The sequence below is a fragment of the Trichoderma gamsii genome (assembly GCF_001481775.2).
Source record: "Trichoderma gamsii strain T6085 chromosome Unknown Scaffold_33.2, whole genome shotgun sequence".
Taxonomy (NCBI): Eukaryota; Fungi; Ascomycota; class Sordariomycetes; order Hypocreales; family Hypocreaceae; genus Trichoderma; species Trichoderma gamsii.
The window spans coordinates 218,379-234,634 of NW_020171370.1; the positions used below are offsets into that span (position 1 = coordinate 218,379).

Genomic DNA, 16,256 nt, shown 5'->3' on the forward strand with positions numbered 1-16,256 from the left:
CAAAGATGACACAGCAGAGGCAGTAGAAGCAGAGTAAACTATTTTTCATTCATACTGTACTATTGCAGTATACATTGTACCAGTCTATAATACTTTTACATGGAATTACAAAGAAATCTTACACGCCCCTCTTCCAGTTATACCAGCGAAACGTCAAAGCCATATTGCCCAATATCACCAAGCAAACGCTCCAAAGGCTGCGCATACGTAACATCGTTGCCCCCATTCTGCGCCGGGCTGTGTACTCCCGCCATGATAATCGCAGCAGGGCGTTGCGTATGTATATCCCATACACAAGACCCAGAATCGCCTTTCAACGAAAATGCCGCTTGGAGATGGTCAGTCCCGGCAAACGATGTTACGGCCCATTCCTCGCCGTAGTTCTCGACGTCTCCATCCAGAGCCTCATTTCGACGAACAAGCGACTTCAAGCTGTTGCCGAGGCCTACCGTCAGCTTCCCGCCCGCTCCATATTGCGCGACAAGCATCGTCGGCTCGTCGTCGCTAGCATCAGGAGCGGGTTGGTAAAGCTCGCTCATGGGAACGGCCGTCTTTGCCAGCGCCAGGGTGCCGTTGAGCGCCGCTGGGACGTTGATCCTCTCGAGTCCTCTCCATCCGGCCGAATTGTCGTGCACAATACTGCGAAGGTGGTTCGGTGGTCCGACAAAGACCTTGTTCCTCAGAGTGTCGAGAGAAATCTGGTGGCGGCGGGGCAACAGCTCAATGAGCGCCCAGTCTCTGAGCCATGGATCGTAACCTGGCGTGTCGCGTAGAGCTCGCGAATACACCAGTTTCGGCGCGGAGAGCAGCGTTCCGAATACCCTTGAGGAAGAGGCCACATACGGCTTCATCTTCCTGACAAGGTCTTCCTCGTCGTCTGCTATCTGGTCGTATGCAACTGCAGATTCGGTATCGCCACAGTTGCGGGACTCTGTCGCATGGTTACGATCTTGTCTGGCGGAGCTTTCAAGGCGCGCAAGTCTGCTGTCGTACTCGGGCTGGTCGATTTGGATGGCTTCTCTGGGTGTCTGGGAGCCTTGGAGTCGTGTCGTCAAACTCCTACTCTTCTGGGGTGCCACTACATGCCCACAAGCCAAGGCCACGATCTTAGGCTGCTCCCCCTTTTGGCGATCTGATGGCTTGACAGAGAGGTATATGCCCTTTGTGCCAAACCTGGTATCGTCATCTTTCATAGATATCCGGGTACCAAGGCAGTCGGACATATCGACACGGTCTGCTCGCAGTCTTGTCCTAGAAGCCGAAGAAAGCTGCAATCCGCTTGTCGTGTCGGCAACGGCAGCGGATTTACTTCTAGACAAGACATTGCCGCAAGGAGTGACAATGCTCTCGCGTATTTCGCAATGAACATTGTCGATGCCATGCCCCTCCAGAATGGCCTTGCATCGCAGCGTGATGGGATGCGCCTGGCTCCAAGAAAGAGACGCTGGCTTGACGGATACCAGCAGAGTTGTGTGGAATTCTCCAGCACAGCCCAGGCGCAGGATATCAACTGCCGTCCAGTCTGCGGCGTCGACGGCTTCCACGATCTGGTTTCTCAGGGAAGACGTTGCGTCGTTCCACAGACGGTGCAGTAACGGATTCCCATCAGCAGGACGAAGGGATTTATGCATCATGGAGGGGGAGGGTGACCAAAACGGGTCTTCCCAGACATGTGTGCTGGAGCGAGCAACCAGCTTGGGGCGGGAGGGAAGTCCCCAGTAATAGAGGTCTGCCTCCTTGCTGCTTGGCGGTGACGGCGATGCCATGGCCAAGTCGGTTGGTGTTGTCTGGGTAGTGCGTCTAGAGCTGGTAGACGATGTGAAGATGGTGGCAGCTGTAGAAATGGCAGACATGGTAGCAGCTGTAGGGATGGTAGTTGCTGTGAAAGTGTGAAGCTATAAAGACAGTTGAAGCTGTTGATATAGCAGAGGCTGTGGAGATAGTAAAGGAAGAGAAAAGAGTAGAAGCTGTAGAGAGGAAAGGAGCTCAATATATAGGTAAATAAGAGGCTATAGGCACCATGATTAACGCTTCCACTATTGAGTGTAGATTTAGGTTTTTCGATTCCATGGAAATTATACTTTAAAAAAAGTGTTTTGCTTTTACTCATATACGCCATCTAGCATCTTGTGGAGCGATAGTACTCGGTTATACTTGTAGTTGAAATCATGGAGCAGTAGGCCCAAAGTCTTTGCAGGCAGAAAAATACTTTGACCGTATTCATTCGTCTACGTGCTCCGACGGGCACCGTCTCATCTCCAAAGTCTCTATACGCCTTGAATCTGGTACTACGACATGCTCCGAATTTTAGAAGTACAAGGAAGAAAAGCTACCCAACTCTCGCTCTTGTTGGCATTGTGGCTGAACTGCTTCGATGGCTTGATGAGTCTGCACATCTGACAAGCCCTGCGCGTCGGCGAGAGGCGTATTCTTGACAAGTTGCCGCATCAGTAGGACGGAGATGTCAATGCTGAGCGAGAAATATATTCTTGTCCGTTCTGGGAGAACGCGTCATGAGACTCCCATTTTCTAGGTTTCCATTTTCTGTCTACCCTTCATCGATTGCTAGTAGCTGTCAGAGTAAGTTGGTGAAGTTTAAGGAGTGGATTCGGCCACATTAAAAAGAGAAAAATTAGTCTGTTTTGTTGACGACAGCTAAAGAACCAAATTGGCTCGAGCGTGCTAGCACGAGCAAACTAGTACATGGTACATAGTAAAATCTAATAAGCAAAGTATTTGATGTCAGTCCTTTGAACAGTTCATATCTGAATCCCAGAATAAGACGATATCGATATGCGCATTTGCAAGTACTTTGTATGGTGAAGCTGAGGCATGCGGGAAAATTCGTTGTAGCAAAAGTTGAAGAGGACTCTATGGGCTGACAATAGCTAGAAATCTGAGTTCAATCAAGGTGTGTGAGCTCCACCGTATATATCTATTGTGTCAAGTAGAACTATAATCGGAGGATAATCGAATACTCTGGTGCCCTTTATTCCAACAGTTACAACATTCTGGGCTGTAATTAAATTTTCAAGATTTGGCCGAAAGCCCCCGTTTCCCAAATCGGTTATTGACCATGTATACCTAGAATGCGGAAATCGAAATGATCTTAGCAGCAGTAGCTTACCTTGTGCCTACTTGACATATGCTTTTTGCTTTCCTCCTATATAGGCTATCTGGGTATGATCTTGCGCAGCTATTGTATTAGATAGATAGTACATGTAGCTGAACCCGCAGAGCAGTTAGCTCCGAAGCTTGCGAGACTTGATCTATAGTATGCACTCGCTGAGAGAGTTGCCCACCTCGCAGTAGTAGAGTTATCGTAAGTGAATCCAGAATTCAAGACCTTCTCTTGACGACCATTTCCAGCGCTTCTTAGCATGCAGGTAATGATTATCTCGATATCACTCAGACAGGTGAAAAGCTTCGCCCATGTCACACCCTCTTCTTACTCCAATGGGTACCGTCTAATTTCTTTGTCTCTGTATAAATTAACAAGAACACCTGCTCCCGCGATTTACTCGGCTATCCACGTATGGGACAAATAAGATTTGCCCTTACAAGTATGCGTATTTAGACGCTGACGTGTACAGCCGGATCCAGACCTACAACGACCGCCCAGCATGGAGCAAACGCAAATATGAGATCCAAGAAACTTAGGAAGACAAGCTCGTTGCCACACGCCACGTTGTAGCAAAAGGGTTACTGCGAATATATAAAAAGTAGAATCTTGGGGACAGCCTACCCCACCAACGAAGCATATTTGGCGGCTTCAGAGCACTCTTGAATAGCATCGTGGAATCTAAATAGGTACTGCCCCATTGATACAACATATTAGGGCCTTTTGTACTCCGAAATTTTAGTTTTCACGACGTTGACGTGTGTGGGTATTTAAGCGCCCAGCTGTGTGGCTCGGCTTATACGCGCCAGACTTGCATGAGCCGAAACAAGGAGCCATCTCCCGATTGGAGCATTAACGCGCGCAGTTGATACGGCTAACAAAGGGCTCATTCTTCTGGCTGCCTCTTATGCTCATATGTATCAGTATATAAGTAATTTTTACCTTCTTGCTCTTTGCAAAGATAAACTCGGACTATTCTCAAATTTCTACATACGATATAATATTACCTCATCTTTTTTAAAACAGCTGTTTTCGAAACATTTCTATTATCGCATACAAGACATGGCATCCAATGAAACCTTTACTGTAGGGTGGATCTGTGCCATCCAACAAGTATATGAGGCAGCTTGTGCGATGCTAGATGAAGACCTTGCAGGTCCAGAATTAGCAGAGCAAAATGACAGCAATACATATTTCTTTGGCAGGATCGGCAAACATCGCATCGTGATTAGCTGCCTCCCATCCGGCCAGAGGGGTACAACTCCAGCCACTCGCCTTGCCAAAGATATGATGCGATCTTTTCCCCAGCTGAGATTCTTGTTGATGGTGGGCACAGCAGGCGGTGTACCAATAAAGGGGCGGGACATCCGCCTCGGTGACGTTGTCGTCAGCGAGCCAAATGCAGACTCTGGAGGCGTCTTTCAGCATGATTCTGGATACCAAGACCGAGGTCTTGACCGAGCTGGACACCTCAATTCTCCGCCGGCAGTACTTCTCAGTGCGCTACCCGAAGTAAAGCGAAGACACAACAATCCGGCGAGATATGGAGGAATAGACCAACATTTGAAGCTTCTAAGCGAAGATTCACGCTTCCAGAGGCCAGAGAATGATTACTTGTTCAAAGATGACAGTTACCATGCTGTTTCAGAAAAAAATTGTTCACAGTGCAAAATGAAGGACCTCGATGTGCGTCAGCCACGGAACTTGAAGAGAGATGTCGACGTTTTTTACGGCACTGTGGCATCCGGAAACACAGTCATGAAAGATTCCAAAGAAAACTATGTGAGCTATGGCGAGATGGAAGGTAGGTACGTGCTCTGTTTTGAGATGGAGTCTGCGGGCCTCATGAACGACTTTCCATGTATCGCGATACGAGGGATAAGTAACTATGCCGACTGTCATAAGACTGACGAATGGGAATACTACGCAAGTGCAACAGCAGCAGCTTATGCCAAAGAGCTTCTCTTGGTAGTGAAGCCCATAAAAGCGAAGCCTCTTTTCACGGATTCCATGAGTAAGAGCCAGTTCTTATCCCACCAGACATCATTTCTCTATACTAAAACAGAGGCGTAGTTGCTGAAATCGCGGCCAGTATCCGTCACAGAATCGACTCAGGAATCATTCTCGATGAAGCAGCGCTGGTGGAACTGCTTCAACAACCACGGGCTACCGAGATGTTGTGTCATAAAGAGAGCAGCGAGCATGAAGGTAGTGAAACGGCTGTGGGCTCCATCAACTCGTTTGACTCGACAACACCAACGGTAATATTGGTGAAACAACTGAAGTGAGGTTCCTTATTCTAGAAGGAGTCAAAAATGACGGTTTTCACCATATCATTTGCATAGGCATGGATGAAACACGGGACTATCAGAGACGCTGGGGCATGAAAATGCAAAATCAGGGAATAATAGTATGCGATAAGCATTCACATTACCACCATATTGTAACGAGATGATATATACTTAAAACTTGCAGCAGCACATAGCACAATCCAATTAACCTCTACAAACCTGATATGTGGACTGTGAGCTGTTGTAATGAGTACATGTACATATAAATGACATAAACTTAACACGTACCCGTATATAGGCTGCCTCTGTGTTGAGCTACAGCTGATTTGTTGGATAGTAGATTTTGGGCTACTGGATAAGTTTTCCCTCGACAAAGGCCCAAAAGTTGCCGTCACAACCAGAGCAGATCTGGTATAGCCAAGATGCGGCTATCCAGCCTCACTTCGATGTCAAGTACGGCCGCACTGGGTTAGCAAAAGTGGCGCGCCATGGCGTCATCAAAGTCTCCAGCCCACGCATAAAAAGTTACGTATCTCCAGCCAAAAGCTGCGGCTGAATTAATTCTGGAATAGAGGCTTTGGGCTTGGCTGGTAGCTGGGAGTTTTAGACGTTCGTCAGGCGACAAACACATTATAGCGGACATGAAGAGAAGAGCGGTAGTTGACCATGATCATCACCTATAGCCAGTAAGACCACATCATGTAGCTAGATCCGTGTCTCAATCAATAAACAAGAGCTCGAGCCAAGCTACTCAATATACCCCAAATCCCGAAACGCCCTCTGCAAAATCGCCGCAACAACCTCATCCTTCCTCTTCCCATACTCATTCACATTATCATTCCCCAAGCTCTGCGCCAGCTCCGCCGACTCCCTCTTCACCTTGACATACGCCTCCCTATCCTCGGGCGTCTTCCTCAACCAGTCCCTAAAAATCTTGTGCCGCACCGCCTCAGGACAATCCGGCCCATAGACATGCAAATTAGCCACGGGCTCGTACGCGCAAAAGAAGCGGTGCTGATGCCACTTGGGCTCGCGGAACAAGAAATCGAATCCCGCCGCCTGCAGCTGCGGCACGTAGGAATCCTCGTCTAGGATATCCTTGACGGTGAGGTCAATGTCGATGAGGTTTTTGGCGGGCAAGCCAGGAACACTAGTGGATCCGACGTGGGCGATTTCGACAATGGTCGAGCCGAGGGCGGAGACGATGCGCTCTTTAAGCACCTCAAAGTACTGGGGCCATAGCGGGTTGGGTTCCACGATTTCAATCTTGTTTGGGATGCGGCGGAAGGCGATGCGCTCTGCGTCTTTGGGGTCAAAGTGGTAGGTTTTGATGATGGCTTCGACGGGGACAGGCATTTTGGACAGCTGAGAGATGTGAGATGTAAGGTAGAGAATGGCAATACTTGATAATATTTTACTTGATGATATATCTAAGCACTATATATATTTTACGATCAATACTAAACCATAGTTGAACCACCAACCATGGTCTGCAACTATTCCAAGAACCGTCACTCCTCCTCAACCTCTAAATCCATCCGATGAGTCACCGGCGAAAGCACCCAATCATGCACCCCCTTCAACACCAACACGCCCCGATTCCACCTCCACCCCAGCGCCGGCACCATCGCGCCCACCACCACGTCCAGCACGAAATGGTTCGCCGTCGCCACCACCGTCACAAACATCACCATCGGCCACAGCACCGCCATCCACCGCACCACAGCGTGCGGGCTGAACCGCGCCAAGCTCACGGCAAACAGCACCGCCGTGCCGAAGTGCAGGCTCGGCATCGCCGCAATCGTCAGCCGGAACCGGTTGTTGGTCCACACCGAGCCCGGCTCCGTGGCCGTCGGGTGCAGCACGTCCACGAAGCCGTACTCGGGAGGAAGCATGCGCGGCGGGTAGCAGCGCCATAGAGACACAATCACAAAGGCGATCAAGTTGTCCATGGCAATGGTGCGGCGGATGCGCCGGTACACCGGCTGCGGCAGAAACGTGTAGGTATAGACTATAAAGACGACGCCGACGATGATGTGCGAGTGGTAAACGTGTCGCAGGAATGGCATGATGCACGGATGGTTCGTAAGCATGTTCATCTGAAAGGCCTGCTCAAAGTCGATGTGAAGAAATCGTTCGATGGCGAGCAGCTGCAGCGCGTGCTCTTTGGCGAGGGCGTAGATGTGCGGATAGGGAGCTATAGCACGGGCTGTAAAAGCCCGACTAAGTTGGTATATCCTATAGAAAATAAACATCAGCATCAATTCAAATCCATTCTTTGTTGTTCGTTTCGTAGTAGGCAGGCGGACCAATAAGTCAAAAGCCAATACCATATCTCCGGCAAAAACGGAAACGTCCCGAAAATCCACGACAGCCATCGAAACACCAGCAGGTCCGAGCCGCCTTTTCCTCTCTTCTTCCTGCGCTCGGCTGACGAGACGTCAGTCCTCTTCTCGCCGGCTATGCATTCGGGTATGGATTCGATGTCACGTTGGTGAGGGTGCTTCAAGCGCCGCCGGTTGATCAGCGTTCCGGCCGTGAAGGCGAGGATGATGGCTATTGTTTATCATTGTACTCTGTCAGCACTGCGTGATTGCCAAACTGGTTAAAGAGCTGGAACATTCGTGGTCTTGTTGTCCTTGACATACTCGCTGGTTCAATAACATCCTTGAAAAGTCCCATCTTCATACAATCGTCACACTCCTTCAAAGCCTCAATTCATCAGAAGAAAAGAAGAAGAGAAAAGGGGGAGGCAAACAATCACTCAATCCCAAAAACCTTACATTTTCTCTCTCTCTCTCTCTCTCTTACATATATATATATGCCGAACTTACTAAACACTACATGATAAATGATAGGACAAAACCGACATCAAAAAGTAAAATGAATGACGACATGTCCACATCGCCACACAACCCGAATCTCTTCTCCATGCAACTTTAATTCCAACGCAGATATTCTTCTCCGGCATTTCTTTAACCTTTTTCGCTCTTCCATTACCCCTTTGCCGCCCTCTATCATCTCGGCAGCTACGGAACTATCATCGATGCCAAGACCTTCGAGCCCGCCTCCAGCAACAAATCAACTTGTCCAAATCTCTTGAATGCAAAGCAAATTCGATGAGCAAGGATCTGTAGGGTTCAAAAGAAGATTGAATAGCTCAAACGAAAATCAAAAACCCTTGTATTCTTCGCAATATATTCGTTGATTCCATGCAGCCGATGCATCACTCATCAGACATCCCCCTCTCGGGTCAATAGGAACACCTAATCGCGATTAAATCTTACCGGCGCCCGCAGAAATACGTATCCACGCGACACAACACCGCTCACGTCCTACAATTGCTCCGTGACGTGTGGCATTACGTATGCGGCACGACATTTTAAGCTTTTCCTCGCCCGTACTGTAGGTGCGGGTAGATAAGAAATCAGAAACTATAAAATCAACAGCAGCTTAGCAATAAAAGTCCATATACAGGGGTCACAACTCAAAAGAACGAAAAATAGTCGCATGCTATAGTGTGATTGAGAGATTACACATAATATGCCCCAAGTCCATTCCCTCTCTACCTAAAATGTACAGTGTCCGACATAAATTACAAAAAAAAAGTATCCGCATCATGCAACTGGGCTTTTACGTTCGCGTACGCCAGGCAATATATAAAATAAGCAAATAAAAGACCACTATGAAAAAAACAAAGCCATCATGCTGTCGTCTAGTAAAAGTTGGCCAAGATGTGTTGGGATGTTGACACAATCCACTCGAGCTTGCCTCGGTCGAGGTTGGCCAAGAAGGGATCAGTAGGGAATCCGTCCTGGATGCCGGCAATCAAAGGCTGCACGCGGGTTATGAGCAGCTGCATCGTTTGCGATGTGCTCTTCATCACCTCACGAGACATGTCATCGTCCCAGTTCTGTAGTTTGCAACAATACGGTTAGCATATCTGGCAATTGTACGAAAGCAAAGGCAAACAAGGTAAACTCACGTAGTTGGGCAAGCTGGCGCCAAACGACCTGACAGCCATCTCAATCCATTCAACTTCCTCCTTTAGACGCGGGTTCGGCTTCAAATCCTTGGAAATTGTCGCAATCACAACGAGCAGCATCAGCGGTTGCAAGGAATCAAACTTGCCGGGAGGGTATCGGCTCAAGCAGCGCCGGAAGATCTCCGTCTCACGGCCGCTCTGGATCCACTGGATCATGGCGTCCTGCAGACGGTTCTCCGCAATCGCCGTCTCAATCACTCGGATGCGCTGCACAAGGTCGTTGTCGGCCTCGGCCTCGGATTTGTTCATCTGGCTGGCATAGGCACCGGCAAGCGCAGCCACGTTGTTGGCCGGGCCAACGTGGTCCGACGGGGCGGCAGATCCATGGGGGCTTGCCATGTGCTGAGATCCGCGCATGTATTGAGGGCTTCCATACTGCTGGGGGTGACTAGGAGCCTGGCTAGGAGCCTGGCTTGGCGGGAAGCTTGCGCGGTGGCTGGCCACAGTGTTAGCGTAACCATGAGATCCGATGCTGTGAGCAACGCTGGCAGCGTGCGGAACGTTGATGCCGCCGCCGGCAGCAGTCACGACGGGAAGCTCAACAGGCTGCTGCTTGAACTTGAGGAACTCGGCCTGGAGCGATGACTGCGAAGCTGCCATGGTGGACACCATATCCGACAGCCGGGTAACATAGGACAGAAGCTGGTCAATCTTGTTGTTGTCTGCGGCATGCTGCGCCTTCAGCTGCTCAAACTGCTCATGGTACTGCTTGTGAACGTCAGTGGCCACGCGTTGAGCCGCCTGGGTAGCAATGTTGTTGAATGTGGGCGCCAAGCGTTGAGAAATCGTGGAAATGACCTCCTGCTGTACGCTGGTGGTAACCGCAGTGCTGACTCTATCAGAGATTGCGTTGATGAAATCGTTGGACCGCAGCGAGCGGCTAACGGCATGGGGCAGGGCACCTTGGATCTCCTTCTGCACAGCGGAAGCCATATTGACCTGGATCTTATTCTGGACCATATCGGCCACGACCTTGCTGGTCTTGTCGCCAATGGAAGGTATCACAACATCGGTGAACTGCTGGTGGATCAAATTCTCGAGCACTTTCTGAGTGTTCTCGTTCAAGATGTCAGAAACCATATCGAGCAGTTTCAGCTGATGCTGGTTGAAGCTCTCGTCCCTGACGCGAGCGCTGTCGTTGATCTTGTTGTGCAAGTTATTCATCGAAGACTTGAACGAGTCGGACACGGTAGCTCCGAGCCTCGTCTCCAAGCTACCAATGGCGGCGTCAAATGCCTCAGACGAGATGCCACCAGCAACCAGGCCACCGTTGATAGCGCTCTTGTTGGTCGGCGCAGCAGCCTCGCCCTTGTGCGAGGACGCCGATCCATTGGCATTTGCCTCGGCATCCTTGCCCTTCTTCTTGCGCTGCCTGCGCTCATGTTTCTCGGGATGGTTTTCCTTAGATGACTGTCCCGGGGTCTCAATCTCTTTGGCGTCGTTGTTGGGCTTGGCCGGGGTGGTCACCTGCTGTTCGATGACCCGAGGAGTAGTTGCTGCTTCAGAAGGGGCAGCGGCCTGAGCAGGCGGCTGTAGAATCTCTCTTGTCGCGGATCGAGTGGCAATGCGCACTGGAGTAGTGTGCTCGGTGGTAGTGGTACCGTTGGCAACATCCGTCTGAACAGGAGTCTTCAGCTTAGAAACGGTGACGACACCCTCAATGACGGCATCGACAGCATCAAGCACCTTGTTGTCCTTGGACCATCCAAGCTCAGCTTGCTTAATCATTAGACAAGCAACACCCTTGGAATGCATGGCGTACAGCTCAAACAACGTGGGCTCGTCTGTATCCTGGACCATGGCAGGGGTAGCGAGAATATCCAGGCTGCGTAGAATGCCGCGGTTGGCAAAGGAGTATTCTCGAACGCCGCTAATGACAGCAGTACTATCTGGCTGGGGAATAGAGGGGTCCTGGTTGACCAGCTTCTGGATGTACTCGGCCTGAGTTACGTTCTTTAGGTTATACTTAGGAGCCGAAAGATGCGCAAAGTAGACCGAGTTACGAGTCGGGTGGCCGATGATGATCATGCCGCTGGCCGGGTGATACATGACGCTGCAAACGGCGTCCGACTCCTTGCTGTGAGGCAGGTTAAACTCTTGAACAGGCTTGCCCAGAGCGAGATCCCACAGCTGTAGAGTGTGGTTTTGCTTCATGCCAACAATCATGTATCTCAGCGCGCATCGCTTCTGGTAAGGGCGCTGCTTGTCAAGGAGCAGCACGGATGTCGGCCAGGCCTTTTCGCCCTCTGGAGTGCTAGCCAGAGTCATTAAAGGCTCCTTAATCTCCAAAGACGAGTGAGCGGGGGCGGGGTTGCGAGGATCCGAGCCCTCCTTGACAGCGGTGAGATCGCGAACGTCCCAAAACTTGACACGGCCAGACTTGTCCAGCGAGACAACAACAGAGTCGTCCTGGCTAAAGGTAAAGTCCTTACCAGCCTTGCCAGTGTTGATCTTGAGGGAGCATTGGTTCAGCAGTGCCTCGGTATCCGCGACGCGGTCGTGTCCGGGCTTGAAAAGACCGTTCTGCAAGATAAAGGACGGCCAGATAAAGTGGATAGACTTGCCACGGCCCACGGCGAAGAACTCGGGGTGATTGGTAGAGGCTCTGGCGCGAGTCTTGAGGGCGCCTCCGGGAGCATCACCTTCCTGAGAGTTGATGGGAGGCAGCGCGAAGCCGTACTGCTCAAGATGGGGATCCTCGAGGTGATCCTTTTCACCATCCTTGATCTGAACCCAGTAGACGGTGCCGCTGATGCCAGTAGCGATGATGGCCTCTCGGGGAACACCTTCGTAATCGTGGGGGGTGACAGACATGGCGACGTTGAAGATGCGGTCCTTGGTATCTCTAAAAACCTTTGCGTCCTTGCCATCGTCTTGACGAATGACACGTAAGCCACCCTGTTTGGACATGCCGTGAGTCATGTAGGACTGAGAGGCAGTGTACAAGTTGCGATCAATCTGGTCAAAGTCCTTCTTGAGGTGAGCAACGTCCATGATTGACTCTTCGCGGAATTGAGGACGAGGCTCGGTGGTGTCCTCTTGAAGCGTAATGGAAATCCATGGCTTCATCGGGAAGTTGTAGACCCTGACAGAGGGAGCCTCCTTTTCCTCGATGACGACAATCTCATCTTGATCAGCGCTCTCCCAGCTGTCGGCGATTCCATGATTGTCAATATCTCTGGACTCTGGGGCCTCCTCCTTGGAAAGATGCTCCTGGGAGGAACCGTATCCGCGATGCTCCTGATCAGACTTGATATCATCAATTATCTGCTTCTCGATGGAGCGAGTAGCGTCAGAGTAGTTGGATGGCTGAACCCAGTCACTCTCATCGTGAGGTCGGACGGTGGCACTGTCGGCATAGTTGGATGCAGTCTCACGTTCAGCCCTATCCAAGGCCTCTTGAGCGTCGCGATCGGCTCTACCGGCGAGGTCGTGAACGGCCTCGGAAACAGTCTCTCGGTTCTTGTCAATGTTGACGAAGCTACCAAAGTCAGAAGTCGTAGGCGTCTGCTTTATAGAGTGCTGGGTGGAATGATGCGAGTGCTGAGAGTGATGCGATTCATGAGAACGAAGAGAGGAAGCCCGGTCAAGGCTATGCCTAAACTGCTGAGGAGGGCTCTGCAAAGAGCTTCGCTCACTGCCGGCAAAGGGATTAGAACCTGCCGGCGAGCTCTGATCCTTCTTCAAGATGTGGAATGCAGGCGGAGGGCCAGACCCATGGACGCTGCCGGTACTATGAGGCGACATCTGGTTCAAGGTGCCCGCCAGTGCCTGATACAGAACAGACACATCTGCGGGGTCCTTTGGCGTAGGCGAGAAGATGGGATTGGCGTTTGCAGTGCCATGCCCGGCAAACGCCTCGACCTGTTGCTGGTACAATTGCTGCGGGTGATAGGCGGTCGGGTGCTGCTGCTGCGAGTGTTGCGGCTGAGAATGCTGCTGTTGAGGCTGCTGCGAGTGATGGCCATAGTAACGGCTGCTCGTCTCCGACATATGCTCCTGCGATTGTGGGGTGTGCTGGTTAGAGCGTGACGACTCAACCAGCAGCGGCTGGTCGGTCTGGCTAGGCTTGGGCCTGTTTAGGAGATTGAGAAGGTACGATCTGGTATCAGGCGGCGGCGTTCCGCTAGCAAAGGAATTCGCAGGCTGGGCCTGGACTTGGGGTGGCGTGGGAGCAGACTTGGGCTCGTCCATCTCGTGAGTGCCTCTCATAAGGGCAGCGAGCAGGCCCGTCGGATCGGCCGCCGTGGGGGCAGGCTGATGGATACGGGGCTGGAACTGGTGCGAGGACTGCATCTGGAGATGTTGGATACGTTGGTACTGCTCTTCGTCGTCTTCGTCGTCGTCGACCTCATCGTCTTGCCTCTCAGGCTGCACCGACGACGGCTCTGGGTGCTGATGCTGGTGCTGGAGCTGGGAATGAGGCTGGGAGGGGGACTCGGCCGCCTGCTGATGCTGCTGGGCGGATGATAAGGAAGCTGGCAGCGGAGCCTGAGCATGAGCCTGAGCTTGACCCTGGCCCTGACTCTGGCTGTGGTTCGACGCCTGCAGCAGGTCTTTGGAGCTGCCGGGGCCGCTAAACTTGAGCAGATTCAGCAGATTGGCAGTCCGCTCTGAATTGGGGCCGACGCCGCCAGACACGGGCGGAGTAGGTGCAGGAGGCAGATCCATGATGGGCGGGAGCTGCGAATTGACGGACGATCGGGCAATGCGATGCGATGCGATGCAATGCTGATTTGGCTGCCGCGCTGCGCGAGATGGGCGTGGAGGCGAATGTGGAGCGACCTGAAGCTGCGTGTCTGCTTCTGATTTCTCGATGGAGGGGTTGAAGAATTGGGTTTGTGGCGTTGCGGGGAGGGATAGAAGATGGGGGTGATGGCGAAGAAGAGGATGAAGAAAGTAAGTTGGGAGAAACGTGTTGAAGGCGCTTCGAGTCTGAAGTTTCGTGAAAGGAGTGTGGAAAAAAACTTGGCGGCAGTCAGGTCACAATTCACTTAGGCGTAGCACAAGGCGGCCTAGGCCTAAATTCTTAGTTCCAGTGCGTGCTTCTGCTAGCAGCGGAAGCAAAGGTGCGGGAGAGCGCTTGTGGGCGCTAGAGCCTCCACTGGAGACGCGCCTGGAAATCCCACCAGTTTGCGGCGCACGGGCTGCTGAAGAGTTTAAGCTCCGACGGGTTAGTCAGCGAGAAGAGCCCAGACTTTGCTCTTCAAGATGTTTATCGTTTACGAGTTATGCATCGATAAGGGTTAACAAAGGTCCAAGCAGATGAAAAGCTCGCTTGGAAAGAGAGAGGAAATTTTACGAGACTAGATACTTTAGTGACCAACCAATTAGGCAACAAATCAACATAGGAGAAGGCAAGAAATCCAAGGGATCTCAGCGCCTTTATGCGTGCACTAGCATGTACCCACTGCTGCCAGCTCACTCACACACACCTCTTCAAGCACGTCACAGATACCCAACCGCAAAGCCCGAAGCGAGAAAGATAAGGAAGAGTGGTAAAACAAAATGAAAATGCAAGGGAGAAAAAAAATCAAGTAGCACAGGGCATGAATTCATCTTGATTTGGTCAAAGCCCTTTTAGATATAGTACTAAGCTTCATTTCCAATACCAAAAAGCAGCGAGAAAGACAAAGGGGAAGATCGCGAAAATGCGGTGTCGAGTCAACAGCCTCGTGTGGCGCAACGCTAGCTCAGCCTCACCTCGACTTGAGCGCCAGTAGAGATTATCGTATCTTTCCAGCTATCCTATCATGGCCCTTTTTTCTTACAACAAAGCTGCCAGCAGTGATATTGTCCATCTTGCATAACACAGGACAAACTCTCCCATTCTTGCTTATTCACTGTTATTTGTTTTGGGAATTGAATATTTTTTTTTCTGAGCTGGACTCTCCATCACATGCTTGGCTCTTCAAGTCAGTGATATCCACATCATAGGGTCTCGCCACTCTCGACTTTCCATCGTTCAAGGAAGCTTTCAACTTCACAACCCTCCTCCAACTCAGCGACACTCCCTCTCTCTGCATAATCTCTTTCTATTCGCTCACTCACCGCCACCGAGAGCTCACCATGTTTTGCCTTCGAAGGTTCGTTTCCCCCCAACGCCAATCCATCCCTTTGTTCTGTCTCTCTCTCTATAAATCAACTAACAAAACATGATCCAACAGTTGGCTCCCCCTCCTCTTCATCCCAACAAACGCCTCGCCCGCCTTCATCCTCCTCTTCTTCATCTGCACCTACTTCCTCAACCGCCCCTGCGTCTACTGCTCTGTCCTCCTGCTCATCCTCTTCCTGACGTCCTGCAACTGGTCCGACCGCTGCTTCTTCGACCTCGGCAGCAACTGGTTCCAGCCCCGACCGACCGCGCCGTTCCTCCAAGACGACGAAACCACCACCAGCAGCAGCAGCGCCTTCAACGAGACCGTCGTCGACATGCTCAATTCCACCGCAAAGGCCGCCGCCCGCGCCGCCGCCGAGGAGATTGCCGTGCTGAGGAACGAATGGACGGGCGTGGGCTTCGAGTGGCTGCGCAACATGCTGGGCAAGCGGGAGTGGAGGGTCGATTGCATGGATATATATATCAGGCTGTAATGGGATGATCATAACGACGACGAATAGCGATGGTGGCAGCGACATACAAAGCGCCGAGGTTGGAATTATGAACATACGAATACCTTTGATTTTGATGACCTTGGGCGTTGGGCAGAAATTTAAGAAAAAAGAAGGAGGTTATGGATCCTTCCGTTATGCCAGCGCAAGGATATGAACATACGGGCTACAGCATTTTGTCTATTATCTT

At 51.2% G+C, this 16,256-nt stretch overlaps 7 protein-coding genes across 7 annotated transcripts; 2 read left to right on the forward strand and 5 right to left on the reverse strand.

Moving 5' to 3' along the window:
• Window positions 1-137: 137 nt before the first annotated feature.
• TGAM01_v208210 (hypothetical protein) lies at window positions 138-1,853 on the reverse strand (the record flags this gene model as incomplete). Its single annotated transcript, XM_018809307.1, has 1 exon — window positions 138-1,853. One exon carries the CDS (start codon window positions 1,851-1,853, stop codon window positions 138-140), a length of 1,716 nt encoding a protein of 571 aa, XP_018657471.1.
• Window positions 1,854-4,183: 2,330 nt separating this feature from the next.
• Window positions 4,184-5,409, forward strand: TGAM01_v208211 (hypothetical protein; the record flags this gene model as incomplete). Its single annotated transcript, XM_018809308.1, has 2 exons — window positions 4,184-5,135; window positions 5,195-5,409. 2 exons carry the CDS (start codon window positions 4,184-4,186, stop codon window positions 5,407-5,409), a joined length of 1,167 nt encoding a protein of 388 aa, XP_018657472.1.
• A 750-nt stretch (window positions 5,410-6,159) lies between these two features.
• On the reverse strand, window positions 6,160-6,768 carry TGAM01_v208212 (hypothetical protein; the record flags this gene model as incomplete). The annotated part of the gene is made up of 1 exon (XM_018809309.1): window positions 6,160-6,768. One exon carries the CDS (start codon window positions 6,766-6,768, stop codon window positions 6,160-6,162), a length of 609 nt encoding a protein of 202 aa, XP_018657473.1.
• A 210-nt stretch (window positions 6,769-6,978) lies between these two features.
• Window positions 6,979-7,329, reverse strand: TGAM01_v208213 (hypothetical protein; the record flags this gene model as incomplete). The annotated part of the gene is made up of 1 exon (XM_018809310.1): window positions 6,979-7,329. One exon carries the CDS (start codon window positions 7,327-7,329, stop codon window positions 6,979-6,981), a length of 351 nt encoding a protein of 116 aa, XP_018657474.1.
• A 1,798-nt stretch (window positions 7,330-9,127) lies between these two features.
• Window positions 9,128-14,128, reverse strand: TGAM01_v208214 (hypothetical protein; the record flags this gene model as incomplete). Its single annotated transcript, XM_018809311.2, has 2 exons — window positions 9,128-9,325; window positions 9,398-14,128. The coding sequence occupies 2 exons, from the start codon at window positions 14,126-14,128 to the stop codon at window positions 9,128-9,130; spliced, it is 4,929 nt and encodes a 1,642-aa protein (XP_018657475.2).
• Window positions 14,129-15,526: 1,398 nt separating this feature from the next.
• TGAM01_v208215 (hypothetical protein) lies at window positions 15,527-16,048 on the forward strand (the record flags this gene model as incomplete). Its single annotated transcript, XM_024550281.1, has 2 exons — window positions 15,527-15,543; window positions 15,625-16,048. The coding sequence occupies 2 exons, from the start codon at window positions 15,527-15,529 to the stop codon at window positions 16,046-16,048; spliced, it is 441 nt and encodes a 146-aa protein (XP_024404988.1).
• TGAM01_v208216 (hypothetical protein) lies at window positions 15,599-16,060 on the reverse strand (the record flags this gene model as incomplete). Its single annotated transcript, XM_018809312.1, has 1 exon — window positions 15,599-16,060. One exon carries the CDS (start codon window positions 16,058-16,060, stop codon window positions 15,599-15,601), a length of 462 nt encoding a protein of 153 aa, XP_018657476.1.
• Window positions 16,061-16,256: the final 196 nt, after the last annotated feature.